A 24087-nucleotide genomic window follows, 5' to 3' on the forward strand; every position below is an offset into this window, starting at 1 on the left:
ATATATAGGTATGTACTGGAGGTTAAAATCTGCTACATGAAAATTGTTTTAAGTGTAACAAAATGCAGGGCTTTGGAAAATGCTTCTGGATTATTTGGTACTTGAAATTTATCTGCCAAAATGAGAACTACAAGGTATGTTTCTATGCTCATGTAATTAAAAAACATTGTTGATTAATCCATTAATCCCTTAATCACTGTACACTCATTTGGGGGATGGGGAGATGTTATTTTGGTTCAAAAAATCCTAAATCTATTTTTTGGTTTTTATATGCTAAATGCCTGATCCTTAACCCTTTGAAGTTGCACCACCATTTTAGATACTTTAGGATTAAGTCCATTGAGTTATGCACAGTAAAAGAAGTCCTGCTTCAAGAATTTACATGTAAAAGACATAGGAAAACTTGACAGATTTCTTCTGCCCCCTCCCTCCCCCCCTACTTTTTAAATAGGAATTTCCCGCATATCATCTGTATCTGCTAAATATTATTGCATTCTCTTTGAGTTGACAAAATAATGCATAGGTATGCAAACCTATTAATCAAAAAGTAACCATTTACAAATGACTCTTTAAGCGTATAAAACAGCTGTAATATCCAACTGTTAGTAGCTCTGAAAGTATTTCTCATCTTAGTTTGTCAGTTTTATTTAACAAATATCCATTTCTTTATCTTTGCTTAATTCCAAATGTTTGTTTCTAAGCAGCTGAAATCAACATGATATGGTTTGTTTCTTTGTCTGTTGACTGGTACTGTACAATCAGCGAGGTCATGATAGTTCTGGCATCTGTTTCTGTGCATCCTGTGAATAATGAGGCTTTCCTCCCAAAATGTTTCAGTAGTGATGTAGTGATTTTTAAAGATAAGGGATTTTTTTAAGTGATTTTTACCACAGCTAAAGAACTGGTTCTGAATTTTCAGAGTAGCTGTAGCTACTGGATTTTTTTTTCCTTAATGGATATATGAAGCTTATTTGTTAAAAGTATTATTGGTAGGATTTTTACATTCGTGTTTGTGCAGCACCCAGCAAAAGGGGAACCTTCTAAGCTATTCTGATAATTTGTGGTACCAGTTGAAACAAATACACCCAGACAGGGAAAGTCGGTTACAATGATATGCTTTGTTATTGTTTGGCCTTTGGCAGGCTGCAGTGAAGGCTTTGATTGAGATCCGCTGCTGATGCTCCCCTCCCTGCCAGTGAAATATGAACTTGTTTTTCATTCCAGCTTGAATTTACCATTTTTGTTTGCTTGATATTTGGTCTATCTTTTGAGATTGTACCTAATCTTTCACATATGGGACTACTTGAAAAAAAGATTTATTTAAAAAAAACGATATCTAGAGCTATTCTTTTTAAGGCTGAGAGTTGGGACTGGCAAGCTGATGGGTCTTTTTTTTAAGGCTGGAATGTAACCAGATTTTTTTAATTTTAACTGAATTATCTCTAAAATTTTGTATACCCATTTGTTTGCAAATTAACAATCTATCAGAAGAAAAAAAATACAATTTTCTATGCACATGTACAGGAAAGCTTGTGTACTCCTATTCCAAAGCTGAACTCTGTTTACTGTTAATGTTAATTAACATTTCTCAGATGTTTTCCCCATCCAAGCTTAAATATTGGCTTAAAGTGTCTTTTAGCAAATTCCTTTTTGTGCAGAATACTAGAAGTTTCACTGATTGTGGAGTTAAGCAAGGTGACCATCAGAGCTCTAAAGAAGACAAGCTTGCTACAATAGGTTTTGCTTTGTTCAAAGTAGTATCAGTATAAATAGGTTGTGAATATGATTTCAATTAATACTCAGTATCAGAATTCAGATATCTCCCTTTGAATGATAGTAGTCTTTGATTGTCTTTGATTGTGGCTGTAGTAATGAATCATATGAAACCATAAGTATGGTTTTGACATATTTGGAGATCTGATGATGCAGATTCTCTTTCCCATAGTATCTGAGAAACTGAGTTCAGCTGGGTAAAGGTTTAATTTTATTTCAGTATATTTCTTTTATGTACAGATCGGCCTAAAACAGGGATCAGCAACCACCAGCGCATGTGCCAGAGCATGGCACGCCATGGCCGGCCCAGGCTCTGGGCAGTTGCTGCTGGCCACAGAGCCCAGGCTTCTCACAGCAGGTGGCTGGGAGGCTGCAAGCCCTCCTGGAAGTGGCCTGAGCTCCACAGTTGGCAGCAGCTATCCAGGGCTTGGGCTGGCTGCAGGAGTGGCACCAGCCTCTTCCTAGTGTGGGGGCTCAGGGAAGCCTGTGCTGCAGGCAGAAGTGGAGCAGGCTCAGCTGCATGGGGGCCAGCTGTAGCCCAGGTGGCACTGGAGGGATGGTTATGGAGGGCTAAGGTGAAGTTTTGGGGTGTCTGTAGCCCCCCATACCCTCCCTAGTGCTGCCCCTGTGGGCTCCAGAGCCCCAACTGAGCTTTGCACCAGCACACCCCTCTGGGCAGATGGCAGGGGAGGGACCAGTAGAAACCATGAGTCCACAGATATTCAGGATTTTCTCTCAGAGCAAAAATGGCCACTTTAAGAGAAAAATAACCCAGGAACAGCCAGGGTTAAATGGCTTCTGGGAGGGTTTCTCCTGGAAAAGGTAATCTGTGTACACATTCTCTTCTGAGAGTATCAATGTCAGTCCTCCAACTTCCCAGAGTGTTTTTCCCCACTTCCCCAGTCCAGAGCACTGTATTGCTTGCTGGATCTACTGTTCCAGCTGAGCAAGTAACATAACATGCTCCTTCACAATCCCCACATTGTACGGCAGGGAGATGGGGCAGGGAGACCCTGAGCAGTCTATTAGCCAATCAAGGCTGCCCTGTGCCCTGCTGCCATTTCCAGGTATGCTGAGATGTGAGCACTGGGCCTTCCTGGCTGTGCAGTGTCATCTCTGAAAGCTCTCTGTTCTTCAGGAGCTCAGCATTTGAATGTCTGTTTATAGATAGCTCCAGGTAAGTTTTTCTACCTGGAGAACAAATCTGGGAGAATTCTTACAGATTATTTGAATGTGTATACACAGCCCCAGAGATTCTTTTGAAAGCAAGCAGCATCTATATGGCAGATGACCCATAGGCTTTTTCACAATCCAAGGATAGTCTTTAATTCCTTGCACTTTCCTCAACATTGTAATTATTACAAAAGTGCCCTTTCTGAAAGAGAGTATTAATTCAGGGGGGTTCCACATTCAAAACACTGGACCTATTTGAGAATATCAGCTGCATGTGAATACTCTAGAGACCAGTGCTTCAAAGACCATGTATCCCACAAAGTTATATGGTTCAAAATGAAGTTCAGGCCATCACAATTTACACTTGCGTTCCCTACCTGCCTCCAAAAAAGGCAAGGAAACGCTCTGCTTTTGACCTAGGTTTTTTGTCTCCTGTTACTGTAAAGCATTGTAAACTTTTGTCCCACAGGGCATTCTTAGTCATCATACATCTGGAAGGGAAAGAACACAGTTCCAAAGGGACCAAGTGAATTCTTTCATAGATCCTCCTGACTATTCTCTAGATGAGGAAGTTCATAGATCAGACCTTTATTTCAGTGAAAGTTCTAACTATTGCATGCTACTGCCATGGTAAGGTGTTGGTTGTACTCTTGTCGCCTGTTCTTTACCCATGGCACATTAAGGCTTTTTAATAGGTGCTTTGTGGTTGTGGTGTTAGAGTACATGTTCTTGTGATTGCTTTAGGATAACTGGTCACTTGTGAATACCTGGACTAAACTTGATGGCCCAGCAGGCCTCTCTTTCAGGCCTGTGTTCATAACTTGATCTTTGACTCCTGGCTTAAAAAAAATGTTTTAGCCAGGAACAAAAATGTCTCCTGCTCTAGGGGTTTAGATTTTTGATACATTACAATCTGCCTGGCAACTGACTCCCCAGCCCAGCCCAGCCCAGCCCCTGGCTTGTTTACTTTTCATTCCATCCAGGAAGAGCACACACCAACTGCTGCAGCTTCCTTAGCCTGACGAAGGGTTTTTGAACCCGAAAGCTTGCTTAATAACTATTCTCCAACCATTTGGGTTGGTCTAATAAAAGATATCAAATTCACCCAAGGAACCTTGTCTCCTGCTCTAGGGCACTTTAAAGACTCCGTTGGCAAAGAACCCTTCCTCCAAATGGAGAAGGAAGCTCCTGTATGTCATCCTACAATTTCCTATGAATTCCAGAGTTCTAGGGCAGAGATTCCCAAACTTTTTCTTATTGCATATCCCCTTCCAAATTTACCAGCTGCCCACGTATCCTACCAGCAGACATTTAAGGGATTAAAATATAAAGCGTCAATGATTATTATAATGAAAATTAAATCCACCGTTACACAGTTTCTTCTGCATACCCCCCAGAGATGTTTTGTGTACCTCCAGTGGTGAGCCGACCACAGTTTGGGATCCCTTGTTCTAGGGAGACCGTATTCAGTGGTCCTAACAGTACCATACTGGTCCAGGCAGATATCACTTTCATCTCATGTTGACTCTGTGTTGGTCCTATCTGGTCTGATCCAGTCGTACAGCACTGCTCAGAATCAAAATTAGGTCACCTAATTCTTTCTTTGCCAGCCTTCACGATCCATAGCATGGTACATCTAAACATATGGCTGCGAGGCCATCTATCAGAAGGAGGGGTTTTTTTCTTCTTTCTAACCTGAAAAAAAATGTCACTTATTCAGTCAGGGCATCTTACAGTGTTTCACCACCTTCTTCATCTTAGTCTCTCTTAAGTCCTAATATTTGGCAGCTACTTCAGTTTCTTCATATGCCACTTGAAGATATTGTTTTTGGAGCTTTCTTTCATCTGATTGGTCTCGGACTTTTATTTATAGGGCTTTTTAACAGAGGAACTTATCTGCTGTATCAGTGGTCTCATTTTTTTTTTAAACTGTCTGAATTTGTGAGCTATCTTATATCAAATAATATTTTCTTAGTGGCAGTGACTGCAGTTTGCCAGATAAACAAGCTTCCAGTTCTAAGGCCACACTTTTTACTGGATTTTGTAAGGGTTATGCATTAGGGCTGTGCATAGCTTCAGGTGCTGATTCAATTCGCAGGAGATTCGGTCCAATTCAGTGTCCAAATCTCTAAATCCAAATTGAATCAGGGACCAGTTAATAGGTTTAAATTGATTCAAAGCTCTCCAAATTTATTCAGAAAAGATTCAGAGCTTCAGCGATTTGGGCAGTCTCTGTTGGCTGCCATAGGGAGCTGGATCTGGACTCCATGCTGGTAAGTAGGGGGCAGGGGAGGGGACTATGGAGGGACCCCTGCCAGGCCCCATCCTATGCCTGCTCTCCCAGCCCTCCTGAGTGACCCTGGCGTCCACCTGCTTTCCCAGCTCCCCCCTCCCACCCCCATCCCCCCATGGCTGCCCTGCTCAGCCCCAGCTCCCGGTTGTTTAAGAAAAGCTCCCCCCCACCCAACTGCTGCTGCCAGGCTGGGGGAGTGATCCCCACTGCTCCGTACTGTGTGGGAGGCTCTGTCATGAGCCCCCCAACCCCTGCCTGCTTTCCCAGCCCCGCCCCATGGCTGCCTCACCCGCACCAGCTCCTGTTCCTTTAAAAAAAAACAACAACAGAAAAACCCTGACTCACCAGCTGCTGCAGCAGCCTCAGGGCTTTGGGGGTATTTTGGCAGAGCCCCCCACATGGCATGGGAGCAGCAGGGATGCCGCGCCCCCCCCCCCACCTGGCAGGAGCCTGAGAGTCGGGGCTTTTTTTTAAGGGCAGGGAGCTGGGGCCAGGCAGGGTAGCCATGGGGGCGGGGGGGGGGGTCTGGGATGGTGGGTGGGAGTCAGGGGGCTCATGAAAGAGGCCTCCATGCAGCGTGGGGTATTGGGGATTTCCCCCCTCACCCGGCAGCAGCCAGTGAATGGGGGCTTTTTTTTTTTTTTTTTCTTCAAAGAGCCAGGAGCTAGGGCCAGGCAGGGCTGGGAGAGGCAAGGGATGGGGCCTCTGTGATTCGGAGATTTGGCTGATTTAGCAGCAGCCAAATCTCTGAATCAGAGTTGGCCGAGTCAATTTGGGACAGTAATACCAATCACCGAATCGAATCACTGTCCTTCAAATCGGCCAAATCCAAAGCAAATACTAGCCTCTTCTGACAGGCCTATTATGCATATCATCATGTAAGCCTCCTCTCCAAGGTCATGTTGTAAGTGAGATACAGTGAGTTTGTCTTCTTCCAGTATTTGTCACACTTACCTGTTCCAAGGAGGGTCGTCTTATGCTGTATGCTGAAAGTATCTTTGCACTTCCACTTGCCGATGCTAGATCTCTTAAAAATACCACTCAATTTAGGGTTTCATTTTTTATGACTACACTCTCTTCAATACTTTTTCTATAAGCTTTATGTCCAAATGGGATAGCTAATTGCCTGTCACTTTGCTGTGACCTGACAGACCTAAAACAAGAAGGCTGTATTTAAGGCTTTCTCAGTTTAAAGACCAAACTGCCATCAGCCTTCCTCAGGGATGCTTCAGTCACAGACATCTGTTAAGAAGTGGTCTGTCATACAAAGTAATTCAATTAATACAGAGTATTAATACTTAGGTGCAATTCCGGGGAGGAATACTGTTTCATACTCCATTTTGCAGAAATTTCTTCCAAGTTTAAGTCAGACTCTTTCCTGTTGAGGCATTACTCATTTTGAATTGGACAGTTTCACCATGCAGTTCTTCTCTGTTGTTTTGCTTCTGTTGAATTGAATATTGTATTTAATGATCATTAGCGTTATTAAGAGACATTGTGAGCACAGACAGAAGTTATGCTTGTTGCGTGATTGGCCCCCTGAAAATGCTCTATAGCTGTGCTGTGACACATTGCATGGCTGCATAATACTTTTAAAGTGCCTGATCACACAACAGATTATCTCAGGGATCAGATGAAGATGCTCCACTTCAGAGCACTGTAGAGAACTTTTGTTCCTTAGAGTTAATTTGTGCTGAGATGGCTGCTGGCAGGATGGGAGGAGGGAAGGGGAGCGAGCTGTTCTGCTTGGTTTAAGCTGGAGGTGGGGCAGGTGGTTTGGAGACCCCTGCCTTGTGGGCCCTCCTCCTTTCCAGTTCCCCTCCAGCCCAGGCCTGACAAAACCCAGCTGGCAGCTCACACCTCTCTCCCCCTCCCTTTCTGCAGACAGGCATGGAGCTCGGAGCGGGGGCTGGGGGAGACGGGCAGCTCCTTGGGCTCCTGCAGGTAAGTTTGATTCCCCCTTCCCCTCCCCCCCCAATCTCCCAACAGGTGAACGTCTGTTGGGGGGGTGGGGGGGGTGCTCTAAGTCATAGCGCTTTATGTAAAGCGCCATGAGTTAGAGCAGGGACTTGCATGTCTATCAGCACCCTATAGGAAACTGCTCATGTTGGCATTGGAATTGCTGTTGCTTAAGCTGCAGTTTCTTTTGAATTTTTTTGGGGGTGGGGATCTCTGTCCTTAGTTTTTTGTACTCCAGGAGCGAGAATTCTTAACAGATGGTATCTTTAAGGAAGAGAGATGTATGTACCTTGTAATTCTTTCAGAATATTTGCTTGCTCAGCCACCTCTTTTTAGTGTTGGGGGGGGGAGAGGGTTTCCTCTCTGAGGCATATTTTTATCTTAAGCTCATCCTCTTGCCTTGTCTTTTTCTTTATGTGAGTTTTGCCTCCCACACAATCAAAGGAAGTGATTGGAACATTCAGAAACCAGCACTTAAACCCAGTGGGGGGTGGCACGTGACACATGGCTTGTTTTTACCCTGCTAACACAGCCCTCAAGGGCCAGCAGTCCCCAAAGAGCTTAAGAGAATTCAGCCTGAAGCGTGATAAGGAGCCTAATACTCAGTAATTCTTAAGAATGAGAACATTGCGTAGTCAAAGACAGAACTACGAGGTTTTTTTTTTTCCTTTTCCCATTCTCTTCAAATTCCATCTCTCTCTGAGCTTCATGAAATGCTGAACAGTAACCATAAAAAACAGTTCAAGGCATACATCAGAACTCCTCTGACCACAAGTTATAACACAAGTTTAGTGTGAATATATATGCATTTCTTACATTTAAACTGACACTTCATAATTGAGGATTTATTGCATACGTTTTATCAGAGTTCTGGTGTTCTTGTAGAAAACACCAGAACTCTGACATATAGCTATATTTCTCACTTTGATTTAAGTTTATTGAAATAGTTGTGGAAACCTTGTGCATCTGGAATTCAGTTACTGAATCCTGCAATTGTTGAAAGCAGTTCTAGCCATAATACAAGTGTGTTGTATAATACAGTATGTAAAACCATAGAAGAAAAGAAAAACTTCTGTCTTTTCCCTGGAAGCATTATAAAAAGCATAATTCTTATTAATTTGTTCTTGGATAGCTAATACAGCATATCTATAGAGTTTAAATTCTACTAAATCTATTTCTAAAACAGATATTCAAAATACATATTTTTGGCTGCTTATGCAAAATGAGCCATAATGAGAAATTGTTTTCTGAGTTGTTGGTTTTTTTAAATACTATTAAACATTATTTTTGGAGAGATGCCAGATTAGTTTTGTTGCAAGGTTTTTCCCATGTTCAGATAATTAAACCTAAACCTTGCATTCTTAATTTTTGGCTTGCACTTTATAGTGTTCTCTTCTACATAGACATAGCCACTGTAAAATTTTAAAGTAACACCTCCTTATATTCTTGTCAGTGATGAATTTGCTTTGTTGATTACTAGAAATAGATTTTGTGCCAGGAAAATCTGACTCCGAGTGTTAAAATTAGAAATTAAGACTTCTAGTTCTTAATATCAGTATCAAAAAGACCGTTGATATTTACTGCGTAAGTTAGACAGTCCCTCTTTTCTTAATACCTCCTTACCCAAAAGTCTAGAAAAATAATGGTTTATAAATGTCATGGGGTGGGGGAGAAAATGTGTTTTCTCTAATTGCTCCGAAGTAATTTCACATCTGATAGTTATTTGTGGACTCTGAGGCTGGATGGCAAATTTCCTGGAAAAATGATTTGTCAAGCACTGACTTTTATTTGTACAGTTGAAAACCAGAAGTCATGATGGAAATGGTTTTTCCAATCTTTTGATTAGTTAGGTCCTGATTTACAAAGGTTATCCTGATTCAGGGAGGGCATATCTAAATGCATCCTAAAAGTAAATGCCTCCTGGGTTTGACGCTGTAGTTTAACTAACTTATCAGAAAACTGATCGGTACACGGACAGGAAATTATGATCCTATGTAATGTATTTTCTTAATTAAATTAATTTTGGAAATGACTGCAAAAATCTGATGAAATCTATTTGAGGTTCACATTTTTGAATTGTGTTTTAATAACTGCTACTTTAAAGAGGTTTCTTACTATAGATTCATAGATTGTAAGGCTGGAAGGGACCTCAGAAGATCACCAGATCCAACCCCCTGCACCAGGCAGAAAAATGTAGTTTTATTCCAGTTTGAGGAGTCATCAATTGACTATATGTTAGTTAGTGCTGTCAGTAAAGGAAAGTCATATATAAGTTATAAAACAATTAGTTGTAAACCAGTCTCTGTAGAACATTTCCTATATGATGAAAGTGTTAGTCACTACCTTTTTGCTTGGGAGTGTGCCTGATGCAGGATGTTGATGTAGCAAGCCAATAAATCATGTAATATGATTCACATTTAAACATTGCCTGTGGCTTAAGGATAGGTAAGTATTGCATAATAACCCATTAGGTACTTTTAAAATATTGAAATCTATTAAAGGCAATATTTTCTCTCATTCTGAGTGAGAACTATAATCTGGATGTTAGCAACTGACAGATTTTTTTTAATTATGAAGTGTTCATTTTTATTATCTTAATGTCTCCCAGTAAAAAGTAAAATGCTGTACTTCAAAATTATTCTTATTCTTATTGTTATTGTTTATTATTATTGCAGTGCCTAAAGGCATTCTTGTACCAGACCAGTGACTCTCAACCTTTTTGGAGTCTGGGTGCTCCTCCAAAATTTTTCGAATTTGGCAACAGCCCTGATTGAGAACCACTATTGCACTGCCTCAGCAGATCTCAACCAGGCTGCTGCCATGTACTACCTGTATGAGGGTTTTCTGATAAACCTAGAGCAGTCAAGAGCAGAGATGTAAGTAATGAGTTTTGTGCACTTTACAAAACTCCTCTGTGCCCCCAGAAAGCATGAGGAAAGGAAGGTAGTCTTATCTGCCTTAGTTGTCCTTGTACCCAGCTCTTCTTGATGGTCAATGCACAGGACTGCTCCAGCCAAGCCTGTCTCCTGCAGGGCAGTGCAGAGGGCCACGGCTCGATCATGAGTTCTTGCCACAGCCCTTCCAGGCCAACCCCACATGTTTCTCCCAGAAACAGAGGGATGCAGGACGGTCTCAAAACCTCTGTTTCCAGGAGGAGCTTGCGAGCTTGGACTGGTAAGGCCTACAGGGAGAGCAGGAGCCATAGTTGCTTCCTGTCCTGGCTCAGCAGAAGGAATGTGAGGAAGTTCTTTCTACCTGCCTGCAGTGACATCGCTGGCAGGATCTTGAGAACCACTGTAACAGACACTGTTCAGACACATAACAAAAAGACTTCCTACGCACATAACTGCATATTAATGGTGAGACTTTTTTATCTTGCAAAAGCTCAAGGTAGAAAGGCTGGACATGATGATAAGATAAATGCATACAAATAGGAAAGCAACTTAAACAGTCAATATTACAATATTAAATAAATGTAATTGGCAAAAATGCCTATTAGTCGAGGTTTGTTTAAAAATAAAGTAACTAACTTTGTACGTTGTTAAGAATTAATGGGGTTCTTGGTATGTGTAGATTTGGGTTTCTCATTCTCCCAGCAGCAAAGTATTTATAGTCTAACCAAATAATAATGGTGATGAGGATAAACACTTGGTTTTAGTCCTTTCTACAGACTTCTGCCTCGAGCAAACTTGTTACATCAGAATTCTTCAGAGAATCCAGTTGGCTCTAAGTATGCCGTTTCTGTTATGTTACAAAAATGTAATGAGGCAGCTTTCAAAAAAACAACTGAACACCATGTAGGATCCTCAGAAAGTATATAAGTACAAACTAATCCTGTTGACTTGCACATTAGTTCTTCAGTTATCTGTTATAAACAAAAGCTTTCTTTGTAATAATTTTCATGATATTAAGATACTAAGAGATTATGCACATTTTTATTTGTGAGTGCATGTGTGAAAATGTATATAATGCAAATAACTAGGGTCTTTTAGGATAAACATGACAATATTGAGCCATGTAGAATAGACAGCATTATGATGTGGTTTGTTTGATTTCATTAAGTATTCTTTGGTAAACAAAAGTACCATGACTTACTAGTGAGCAGCTTGTGGCTGCAGCTGACATGTCTTGCTAATGCTAGCCGTAACTGGTGTGATGACTGATTCAGGCTGATACTTACTCACACCAGAGAACAAATCATTTTGATTTGACCTATAGCAGATTATTTGGGCAATCAGACTGACATCTGTAGACTTGAAGGTACAGTTCTCTTCCTTGGGTTGACTTGAAAAAACCTTAGTGACCGTATCCGAAAGTCCATTTTGAAATGTGACCTGACATTTCATGTATTCGCTGTTTTGTTCCAACATGTACAACCAAGAAAGATACTCATGCTAACGGTTTGGAAATTAAATGTCTTGTATGCCTGAATACAACTCAGTTAATCAGGGAATCTAAAAAAATCATCAGTGTTTGACACCAGATGGTTTGGAGATGTTATATTTTTTCTTCTAATAGTACTACAGTGCTACTTTCATTTTCACCATCTCCTATGTCACTGACAGAAAAAATTCAATATTCTTTCTTTAATTGCACTTGTGAGTGTGGGAAACAGAAAATGAAGAGAACAGCCTTAAAGAAATGCTGTGCCATTCTAGCAAACGACAGATAGACAGCATTTTGTAGCCCAGTTTTCCAGGGGAAAATATTAATTGTTGCTTTCTATTGCCACTATAACAGAAAGCAACAATTTGCAAGTTGGCACATTAGTGGAAGATAAAATGAAAGTAGGCTTGGTTTTCCTTTCTCCCTCTTCCTACTTGAGGTGATATATATTGTAGCACAGTGGGAGCTGGAATCAAATGTTGTGACAGATCCTTCCTGAGGGTGCTGCTCTTTTGTTATTGCTTATAACTTTTTATTTTTGAGTATTGGCATTGTTGTTTGCATTGCACAAAATGCTACCATTATTTTAACTTTCATAATACACATGAATCAAACACTCAATGAACTGAGTGATGAGAAGATAGAGTTATCATGAACAGCTTATGTTTTTAAAAAGTACTTTTCCTTGGTACTATTTCTTAATCCATATCTGTCAAAGCATTGTGTGTGGCTGAGTAATTGGTATCCTTACTTACAAATAGAGAACTGAGGTGCGTGGCAAACCTTAGCTGAGACTACACAGTAAACTGGGGGACGTTGGTTTATTTAGAACTTCTAACCCTATGCTTGCAAAAATGTAAGCAATGCATCTTTGGCAGAGGAAAGTAGATAAAAGTGCACATTGCCACAAATTCTAGGAGTTCAGTGATAGGGAGGAAGTACAACCCACAAGGTAAAAATATGGGCCTTTCCAGTATAAAGGGCAATGTGAAAAAACATTTACAGATCAAAAGAGGAACATACAAAGAGAGGAGTAGTTGGGAGATTTGTGATGAGCTAGGGCAAGGAGAGTAGTTATAAAACTACAGTGAAAAACAGTAAAATTATGTTGAGTCAAATTAGAGAAATAAAAAATTTGATAGAGAAGGAAACAAGTTGCCAGTGATAGCACTCTTAAAAATTGGGGTGGCATAAGTGGACCTAGTGGATGAGGAAGCTGATGTTCACAACATTATTTCAGAATGGCTGAAATAAGTACAAAATATGAGAGAACCAGAAACAACGGTAGTCTTCCTTTTCTTTTCCTGACTTGTATGAAACAACAGGAGCTGTAATTTTGATATTGCCTTGACATCACTGCAGCTCTTGGAAACTCAGTAGGATCAGAAAGCATTTATCAGCTTCCCACGCAAAATAAAGTACTTTGGGATAGATGTATAATGCCACAGCAAACCTAGTTTGACAGTACCAAGAGTCAGAAAAGGCTTGGTATGGGGAATTCACTACGTGGTTTTTTGCCAGAACATACGGTGTAGAAAACCTGATAGAAAGAAGTGTGTTCAAATAAAGCATTCTAACCTACGTGTCTGTTTTTCTTCCATAAACATCAAAATGATAAGTCTTTCTGAGCAGTCAGGATGAGAACAAATGTAAATGTGGCTCCCAAGCAGGTGTTAAAAAGAGTTTGTAATTTATTATCAGGATTCTGTACCATTGATCAAGCATGATTGAGAATACAGATAACACACAAAAGAAGAATATGCAAGGTAAACTGTGAGGGGAGGAAGTGCCTCTTTGTCATTTTGGATACGTTTATGTAACTGGCACAAAATGTTTGAGGTAAATTAGAAGAAGGATGCATAAAGCAGCACAGGGTTTTTCATGTGCGATTTTAATCTCTCTCTCTCTGTCGTGTGGGTGGTATTTTACCATTAAAAAAATTAATTGATATCTTTTTGGTAATTGCCTAGCTTTTAAAAAAAGTTTGGGGTGAGGGGGGGTACTATCAGTCAATAGTGAAAGCTTATTGTTTCCTTTTCTCTGTGGTCACCCAACATTTCTGAATATATCATTTGGAAGAACGGCCCCCATAATTATTTATTAAGAAAATAAAAATAGGGCTCTAAATATTTGATGTCTATAGCAATGCCAAAGTGGAACATCAGCTTGATACAGGATCAAGCTACATATTTATTTGTTACATATATTTTTCCTGCTCTGCAGGAAAATATGATTAACCTGAATTTTGCCAAAAAATTTAAATAAAAGTAACTAACTGTTGTAATGCCAGCTGTTTAGATGGGCAGTGCTGGGAATTAAGACTGCTGAAACATACTCAATATTCTTTAAGTCTCAAAACATCATTGTCAAATAGATTAACTAAATTCTTCACAGCCCACCTGTTTTCAAACTGGCCAGCGTGACTTGTCCATTGACAAAATATCCCTACAGGCAGTTGCAGAACAATCAAACGGAAAAAAAAAATTAGTCTAAAAAAACCCAGCAGTAGCTTTGTCTTGCAGATTGCTTCAGTTGGTAAAATAAGTTAAAGACAACTGCACAGGAAAATGCAGTTACTTTAACTTCCATGAAGGCTGCTCGTTTTGCATACAGTATTCATAATCTACTTGTCTGTAAAATCTGAGATTTTGAATACAGTACTACTGATGACTGTCAGAGTTGGAAATAAAATTGTTGAGAATCTGTCTGCACACGTTAGAGTACATGTGTACTCTGAGGACATCTGAGTCTTGGTTTTTAAATGAATCCTTTTGTCCAACCTGAATGGCAGTGTCTAATCCTAGTTGCTTTACCATTAAAAATAAAAGTTTAAAAGATTCAGCGAAGGCACGTAATATCAATTAGAGAGAGTGGCATTTGATGGGAGATATGTTGTGTAATATAGGAAAAGTTCAAGGAGTATAACTGGAGGTGTTCAAAATTAACAGCACCAAACTATGCATGTTAGGGAGCTACTTAAGGGCTAGTATGTGGAGAGGTAAGATAACCAAACTGGGTTTCCCATAATCTCAGACTTCATCCCAAAACTGTATGTTACTTTTTTCCTTGGATGCAAAAAAACCCCAAACCCTAGTGAATCAAGTTTAAAAAAATTAATGTTGTAAAAATGTATCATTTAGATTGCAGTCAGTTATTCACAGTAGAAAACACCAGATTTTACAACTCCCGGTGCCATCCTAATTTGGTTTCTTTTGTGAATTTACATCATAATACAATCTGTACTGATGGCATTACATTTTTTTCTGTTAGATCCTCACTTCATTCAGTGCAGAAGCTGGCAAATTAAGGCATATATGCAATGGAAAAATTGGCAGCTTCTTGCATATGAGTGTTTGTCTTGCAATCCAAGTAACTTTTTTACTGTTCCTTTCTAATATAATTAGGTAAAATTGATAATAGAAGAGGGCTATTTAGAGGGCTACTCTAAATATTTATTTCATAGAATATTGGTGGCATAAAAAGCTTCTGATTCTGGTGAGAATAAAACATATTTTTTTTCTTAAACAGCTGGTGGGTTTCTAGATTTGAGATGAGAAAGATGATTTTTGTTATCGTTGTTCCTGAAAAAGGTTTAACAGATTGAGCAGGGTGTATCTTAATGTTATTACCTTATGGCTGCTTGTAGACAGTAAAAAAACCCTAAAACCATGCTTTGCCAGAAGAAACAGTGCATTACTTCAACTTGGCTCTGCAGCATCTGTAAAGATCAAGCACTTCAGCAGGGCTTTTTGGCACTTTTAGATAAAAATGATTCAATCAGCTGTTAGATAAAAGTGCCAAAAAAAGCCCCACTAAAAGCACCCAATCTTTACAGACTTCGAGTAAGCCAGGTTGAAGTAACAATGCTGCCTCTTCTGGGCATGCACTGGGCTCAGCTGAGTTTAAAATGAAGCACCGTTTTGTTTTGGTTTTTTTGTCTTCAAGCACTCTATACGACAGCATTACATGATAGCATTATGGGATGTCTATATTTTCTTAACAGAGAATGAAAAAACAACAATAAAGGATTTTTCACACCCTCCCTCCCAGTTGTTTGTGTTGATACAATACAGATTTGTTTTTATAAAATCCATGTGTGTAGATAAAAAGCTGCACTCCTAAAAATATAAACAGTGGCATCCCTTTATGGGGGGGGGGGGGAGAAGGGGTCATCTGTTTTCTCTTCTTGGTAAAAAATGCTGTTTAGAGAATCAAGTATATAAAATAGGTCATGGGACTTTGGGTTTTTTTGGCAGGGGGGGTGGGTTCTGGCTGGGTCACTCTGTGGCCTTCACATAAGTAATTAGTTACATACTTGCACTCCCTGAACTATGGACTATGGGCAGAGTAGACAAAAATTTAAAGTTCAGAGCTCAATGAGCCAAACTGATATTATGTCACATAGCTCCCTACAGCAAAGGGGGATGGGAGGAGGAACTTAAAAATCTCTCTTGTAACTGAAATATTTTTGTCTCCACCTCGGACAGTAACCTCCACCTCTGATTCTTACCTTTTCTGCACCCTGCCAGATAAACAAGTATACCACAATCCCTTAGGTTAGCAAAAGAAAAACTAGACTAGGATTTGTTGTCTGATCTGTATACTCACTCACTCACTCACTCACTCACTCACTCACTCACTCACTCACTCACTCACTCACTCACTCACTCACTTATTAATAACTAGGCCTTGAGTGTTAAAATGACAGTATTTGGGATCCAAAAGGTGTTAAGAGAAATAACATAAAGTGTGAATGTTCCCTTCCTTCCACATAACACTTACAGGTCTGCAATGGCAGGCTTCAAGATTGCAGAATTATCTGTGAAGAAAGCACCATCTTGATTGTGTCTGTCCTGCCTCAGTGACCAGTCCAAGGGAGGACAGGCTGATGCACATCAGACCCAGAAATTTGTGCCCCAGTTTCATCCCTGGTGGTCACTGAGGCCTAATGGCAAACTTCTGTGCTTATCAATTTAGGTACATGGAGCATAGTTGGCTCCATCCTGGCCAAGGACACTTTTTTGCCCTGGTATGGACAAACATTGTGTCTGTAGAGGAGTCTTTCAGAAGGGTGGAAGGGAGTTGCTCTGGGTGGAGTTAAGATTGAGTAGGAAGCAGAGAGTGTTTTCTGTTTCCTGACTAAATTTCTCTGGAGTCATTTTTCGGCATTTTATTCCTTTCCCCTTAGTCAGTGGTACCTAACCAATCGGTAGAATACTTTCCAGCATCAGCCTCTGAAATGTGCCCCACCAGTTGAGAAGACCTGTTTTACAGAGTCAGTTAAAAATGTACTGTCCAACAAACAACATGAAATAGGAAACGGTCATAATTGTGTGCTTGGATATAATAATGCATAATCTTAATTTCATAAAGCTTTTAACTACTTCAGAAGCCTCCTGCCAAACCTGCTTCTTTTAAACACTATAATGAACTACTGTCTTTTAAATGATTACAAGAGGTCTTGAAAAACCTAAATTCAGAGAATAGTAGTACTTCTGAAAGATAACAGTTTGAAGCAGTTGGAAAATTAAATGTCAAGGAGGCTTTCTATGAATTTTCAGAAGACAGCAGGGGCCTGAGTCACACACCAACCTATTTACATACTGCTATGAGGAGAGATATAAAAGCTTGATACTTCTTATGATAAGTTAGGCAGAGATGTTATCGTTTGCATAGGCAAAATTGTAGATTAGAAATACAGGTGTTGAACACCTCTAAAAAAAAAAAAAAAAAAAAATCACAACCTCCAAACAAACAAACTAGACTTAATGATTTGCTGCATTAATCCATTGAATAAGATGACCTTTCCATTGTTTGTTTTATTTTACTAAGCTTGATTATATTAAAAAACTGGTAAGGGAAACATGTTGTTGCATAATGCATCAGTAGCATGAATTAAACCTTGAGGCTAAGTACAGACCATCAAAAAAGCCCAAGGCTGAATAAATTCTATCTTTGTAGGTTACTTGAAGCTCTGTTGATTGAACCAATAAACGAGTGAGCAGACATTCACTTTTGATTCTGGAAATGTAGCTATGTGCCTGCAGTGGCTCAGGCCAGAAGCCTGGGGGCTCTAGATCATGCCTTCCTGCTTGGCAGACAGCTTGGGCCAAGGCTAGGCCACAAATACTGTGGGGGGTGGGGGAGTTGCAAAGCATCCTGGGATGTTGGGGGACTGAGTTAACTTGAATTTGCAGTGGATCTGGGACAGAAGTTCAATAAGCTGATTTAACCCAGTTCCATTAAGTCTGATACTACATCCATCCAGGTTTATCTTAAACCAGTTTTGGCCATTTTGAAAGCAATTTATGTGCATTGAACTAATGTTGTGTTACAGATTTGAATCTGTTTCCACTCACTTATACTGGTTTATGTGTAGTTTCTGTTCCTAGCCTGAGTGCTTCAGCATGATTTCAGCTGATTGAGCTACTGGAGTAGCTCTGTTGGTGGGCAGTGGGGAAAAGCTGTTACTCTAAAAGGGCATGGGCTACTAGTGGCATGTGCTTAGGTCTTTGAAGAAGTCCACTTAAGTGCGCTCTACCTCTGCTAGCCTGGACACTGAGAAGCTGTATTATTAAGGATTTGGGCAATACAGTGATATACAGTGGTCATGTCCTGGGGCCATCATGTGTCATCCGTAGCTGATGGAAGACCAATTTTTTTTCATCAGTACAGCCTTGAATTCACAACAGAACAAAACCTTCTTTCCTTTCCAGAGAGAGGAAACATATCTCTGGCTTCTCCCCAGCATAGCAACCTGCTCTCAGTACTCTCTTAGAGGTCTTAACCCCCTTTCTGGCTCCACCCTCGTTATCTGGTCATCATCACTTCCAGCTGGCCTCCAGCTTCCCAATCACAAGGACAATTATCCACTGACCAGCTGCATGTGGATCTGAGCCCTCGTGGGGCTGAGCACCTTTATACTGCCAAATTGCTATTTTTTAAAAGTGAACCTTGAAATATTAGTAAAACTTTCCATCTTTTTTTCATTGTGTAGATGTTCAACAGCACTTCCTTTATGACAAGCTGTGCACTCAATTTCATACCAAATATAAAATAAAGTTCATAGCATCATATCACTCTAGGATGTGTGGAGACTGAAAGGAAGAGAGGTCATCTGGTTGTGAGCCAACTGACAGCACTTCAGACCTCAATGGCATATCGCCAAAAATGTTTGCAAATCATTGGCTATAATATATAGGCTATTTACAAATGTCAGTCTGACTCAGGGGCATAATGTGGTACACCCATCCTTGTGCGAAACTCCACCTGCCAAATTCCATTGGACTTCTTGTATGTATTTATTTCAAAGTGATAATATTTGTTTAGCCATTATTTTAGGTACATGTACAGTTAATTCTCCCTGATAATTCGCATATAACACCATGTTTAAATTCTTGTCAAGACAACTAGTCCGTAAAACTTCAACACTTAGGCTAGGGACAGAAATCACACACAAACCAGTATAAGTGATCAAATCTGTAACACAGCAGAAGTTCAGTGCACATAAACCACTTTCAGAATGGTTGCAACTGGTTTAAGTTGAACCTGGATGGATGTAATATTTAGGTTAAATCAGTTTATAGAACTTCTGTCCCAGATCCCCTCCAAATTCAAGTTAACTCTTAGTCCTCCAGCATCCCAAGATGCTTTGCACCTCCCCTGCAAACCTCCTAGGGTGGGCAGGCGGGCTAGCTTTGGCCCAAGCTGTCTGCTCCAGCAGAGCAGGGAGGCATGCTCTAGCACCCTCTAGGTTCTGGCCTGAGCTACGGCAGGCATGCAAATGCCTTTCTGGAATCAAAAGTGAATGTCTGTTTGCTTGCTTATTGTTTCAATCTATGCAGCTCAGACTAAGCTGGGAAGATTGAATCAATTCAGTGTCAGGGTTTTTGACCATCTGTACTTAGCCTTACAGAGTCTGAGAGAACAGGTAGGTCTTGCAACCTGTCCTAAAGGTCAAAAACTCTTTCCCCCCTTTGTTGAATTAAGGGGAGGAACAAATTCCAGTCAAGAATTCTTCAGTCAGAATTATCCAGCTGCCAACAGCTTCATTTCTGCTTTAAACCTGGGACCCATTAGCCTTAGTGTCTTACCCTGTGTTCACTACTATGGAAATATAGGGGAGGTGAAGAGGTCTTTAGATGCCCAAGTTGGAAATAATCAGGAGTCGTTCTCTGCTCATCCAAGAGCACTAATACTAGAGTAGTGTGTGCATAGGGGAATATACTGCCAGGTACTAGACACATTTGTTTTTTAACTACTTATTTTGATAACATGGTGAGCTTGGCCTCATTGCTGTGTATCTTGGTTGTGTGTTTTACATACATCTGCGATAGCAACTGACCCCAAAAGAGAATATTTGCTGTCTCAACTCCTGATATCCTTTAAATCAAAGATAAAATGCAAATGACCAGTAGAAAATCTATAGACCAAATGCCATATTTACTCGATTATAAGACAACCCCCTTCCCATTATTACAGTCTATATTTGGAAAATTTACAAATTTGATATAATTTTCCAGGTATAGAATCTAAATATTGGAGGTATGTCTTGAATATTTCCCTCCCCCCCCCTCCCCCCGGGAAAGCAGTGACTGGGGGTGGGGGTCAGGTGGCCCTCTTGCCCTTTGCCCCACTCTCTCCCTACAGCCTTCCTGCCACCTGTACCCCAGCTCCCCCCCAGTCTCTGCCTCTTCCTCCCTCTGCCTCCCCTCTTAAAGTCAGATGCTGCTTGGGATGCTTTTTCCCACAGCACAGCACATGGAAGCTCAGCCATTGCCTGGCCATGCAGCAGTGTCAGCACTGTTGATTGGCCAGGCAGGGAAAGGAATTCTGTGCTGCATGTCCAAGAGAGACCCTAGCCCGAGCCAGAGCCAAGCTGGGCCTGACAGTATGGGGGAGGGAGGAGGCAGAAGCTACACAGTGTGGGGCACAGGGCCAAAATCAGAGCCATGGCAACTGCCTGCTCCCCTCTACACTTTGTATGCAAATATAGGACAAGGGGCTTTTCCGCCATGCTGATTAAGGGGGGAAACCTCATCTTATATTCAAGTAAATACAGTATGTTATTTGTTTCTGCTTACGTCTGCCAAAAGTTAAGTAATTTTCGCTGTAGTATACCTGGTTTACAATGTACTTTTTGTTGTTGAGCAAAATTTAATGAAGAATGTAATTAAACAGAAAACCTCACATATTTTACTCAGCTCAGCTTTCTAGCCAGCGGTGCCCAAACTTCCAGCCCTGTGGGCTGAACTAGGAGCACAGGGTTGGTCTACAGGGTGGGTCAGATCCCGCACTGGGCTGGCACACGGGGTCAGTCTACAAGTATGATCTAATGTACTGGCCTGACCCTGCGTGCCATATCCAGATGGGCACTTACCTAATACGTAAGTCCATGGATTTGGAAATGTGGCAGCAAGAAAGTTGGCAATTAATGCAGCCACCATTCCCCAACTACAAAATTTCCAGACCACAGGGAGCCCCACAGGCCAAACAGCATGGCTCCACTGGCCAGATCTGGCTCGCAGGCCAGGGGTTGATCCACCACCATTCTAAAAGTTCACATAGTAGGAAGTACTTGAAACAGTAAATATGTCAAAAAAATAAATTTTACATTTTAAATTGTTAAGTATTTGATTCTTTTGATGGAGAAAGCCCTCTTGCTTAAATAATTTCATTTCTGGCACTACAAGGTGGAAACTGAATGTGTGTGATTAAACCTATTTCCAACTTATTTTAATAATTACATTTTAAAAAACAGAGGCAGGTTACAAAGTCTGAGATACCTTTATTCTTCAGAGAAAACACTATGATTTCATTGTTTGTATCCAAAGTGATTTCTTTGTCAATCTCAGATTCGCTTTTTTTTCTGCATTATAGATTATTGAAACAAAGTATTTTTAAAAGTTAACATGCTTTTACCATTTTTTTGGTATTTCATTCAACTTATTCTATTAAAATAGTCATTTTTCATGTACCTGAACTATCTTTATCTTCCATTTTAGCAATTTGCTGAAGCATGTGTGTCATATATGTGATAGGAGAATGTAGCTTCCTGAAAAATAGTTCCCCCAAATTATTTTTAATTATAGAATAATCTTTTTAAACATTTGCTTTATTAACCTGAATTTCATTTCTGAATTGATATTTTCTTCTAATAATGTTCACTTTAGGATCTGAACAAACGTTTGTCGCTGCCTGCAGACATCAGAATACCTGATGGATATCTAGAAAAGCTGCAGATAAATAGCCCACCATTTGATCAGCCGATGAGTCGACGCTCTCGTAGAGCATCACTAGTAAGTTTTATATTATCTTGCCAAATAAACTTCTTCTCTTTTAGAAAGTCCCAATTCCATTCACATCTTCACATACCATGCATGTATATTATATGTTTTTCTTACTTCCATTGGATTGAAGGCTTGATCATGCGCGTTCTTGAGTATCTTTGACTCTGTGTTGAAATTAATGGAAAAGCTCAGCACCATACTGGCTAAAACTATATTTTTCCCTTTCAGTTTCCTTTTTTCTTTCTTTCTCTCTCTCCTTCCCTCTGTCTCTTTTGTGGACTTTTCTTCCCTTCATTTATTATTAAGGCCATCTATTGAAGTCAGAGACAAAAATCACATTGGCTTCCATGTTACCAGCTCCAACTGTAAGCTCTTCAGACCAGATTGTTTCCGTGCTATGTGTTGTACAGTACCAAGTCTATGATGTTCCTAGGTACTATGACACTAATAATATTTTGTACCCAAGTCATCACAGACCAAAAGAAATTTGTACTTGGATTTTTTTACCACGTCAAGTTTTTGCTGTTCTTGCTGTTGTTTTGACATTGGTATTCTAGATATGCGCTTCGGTTAAAAGCAAAGGAAAAAAAAAGAGGCCTATTTAGGTACTAAATAATATTAGTTAATAAAAATGAAATACCATATAAAATTAGATTGAGTTAATTGTATTTTTATTTAAAAGGTTTTTGTGGAGAGGTGTGCATGTCTAATTGTGGTATAAATATGGTAAATCTTACTATTTTCTATTCCACTTGTTATAGTACCTCCTGTCTTAAGTAATAGGAAATAGACTATTAGCTCATTTCACATAGGTCATCAAATATATTAATTTTTAGAGGTGTACAAAAAGGGCCGTATTCGATTCGGATTTGGCCCAAATCAGGGGCAGCGATTTGATTCGTGGATTTGGATCACTGTCCCCGATTCGGCCAAATCTGAATCTGAAGATTCAATGCTGATTCAGAGAATCAGCGATTCAGCCATAGACACAGATTTAAATGTTTTTTCTACATATCTTGATGTATAACAGTCGTAGCTCTGAATACTGTAATGCTAGGATGGATGGAGTGTCCCACAGGAGCATGAGGGGGCCACCACGTGCTTGGCAGTGAAAGCAGAAGTGGACCGGAAGTACTTCTGGTCCACTTCTGGGTCTGCTGCCAAGCGTGCTGGGGAGCCCCCCCGCGCTCCTGTGGGACGCTCCATCCACCTCAGCATCTCGGCATTCACAAGCCACCTGGTACCTTGAGGTATATAGAAAAAACATTTAAAGCTGTGTTGATGTCTGAATTGCCAAATCTTTCCGAATCTCTCTTAATCGATTTGGAGAGATTAAAGGGTCTCCTTATTCGATTCGGATTCAGAGATTCGGCCACTGAATCGGGCCGAATCTCCACTGAATCGAATCAGGGACTGAAGCTTCACACAGCCCCAGTAATTTTGCATTTGTTACTGATCTAATTTCAACTCTTACTGTAGAACCAGATCCAGAGAGCCTAATATCAACTCTCTGTGTCAGTTGTCAGGAGTGCTTCTTGATGTAAAAACATAAACTGGACAGCTTTATAAAATCTAACTTCTTGATTTACCCTGACAATATTCTAGTTTCCTAGGTGTCAAATAAATAGGTACTTGTGAAACTATATAAAATATGCATGCTGGATTGATTTTAATTAGTTGTGCTGTATCTTTGTTTTAACTGTAAATATTGTCTTTCCAAATAAATAATATCCATAACCAAGCAATGAGTGCAGTAACATAGTTTTCCCCGCTAGAGATTAAAGCTCTGTGGTACATTTTACTTGTATGCTGCCAGTATTCAGCCAAAAAAAGATCAATCTAAGTATTGGTGGCATACAGACTATTGAAAACACTGAGGCACTTTGTTTAAATAAATGGTTGTTTGACTACTTTGTAGATTATTGACCACAATCATTTGAATAGTATGGTATTAGTGACATGCTAGCAATGACCAGTACAGTGCCTTAGGATCTTTCTCTTTTCTGATTTAATAGTGTACTCAAGTAACCTCTCTAGGTTTAGATTATAATATTTAGTTTGATTTTTCTTTTTCTTTGCATCTGCATACTATACTCATTACATGCAAGTTGTAAAGCTCTCTAGGCTTAGTGCTGTCTTCTTTAGAATTAAACTAAGAAAAACAGTGCCCTCTAATGAACAGAGAGCACACATTTGGAATGGCATTTCTGTTGC

At 40.1% G+C, this 24087-nt stretch overlaps 1 protein-coding gene across 2 annotated transcripts in view; it reads left to right on the forward strand.

Annotated features, from left to right (window-relative positions):
• The window catches only part of CDK17 (cyclin dependent kinase 17), a 161704-nt gene that overhangs the window by 112782 nt on the left and 24835 nt on the right, over window positions 1–24087 (forward strand). For both annotated transcript variants that reach the window (XM_006275444.4, XM_059726342.1), the window contains exon 5: window positions 21757–21882. In XM_006275444.4, the coding sequence (XP_006275506.1) occupies window positions 21757–21882 (126 nt within the window). The remainder of the gene's footprint in view (window positions 1–21756; window positions 21883–24087) is intronic.

Source organism: Alligator mississippiensis, chromosome 4, assembly GCF_030867095.1.
Source record: "Alligator mississippiensis isolate rAllMis1 chromosome 4, rAllMis1, whole genome shotgun sequence".
Lineage (NCBI taxonomy): Eukaryota > Metazoa > Chordata > Crocodylia > Alligatoridae > Alligator > Alligator mississippiensis.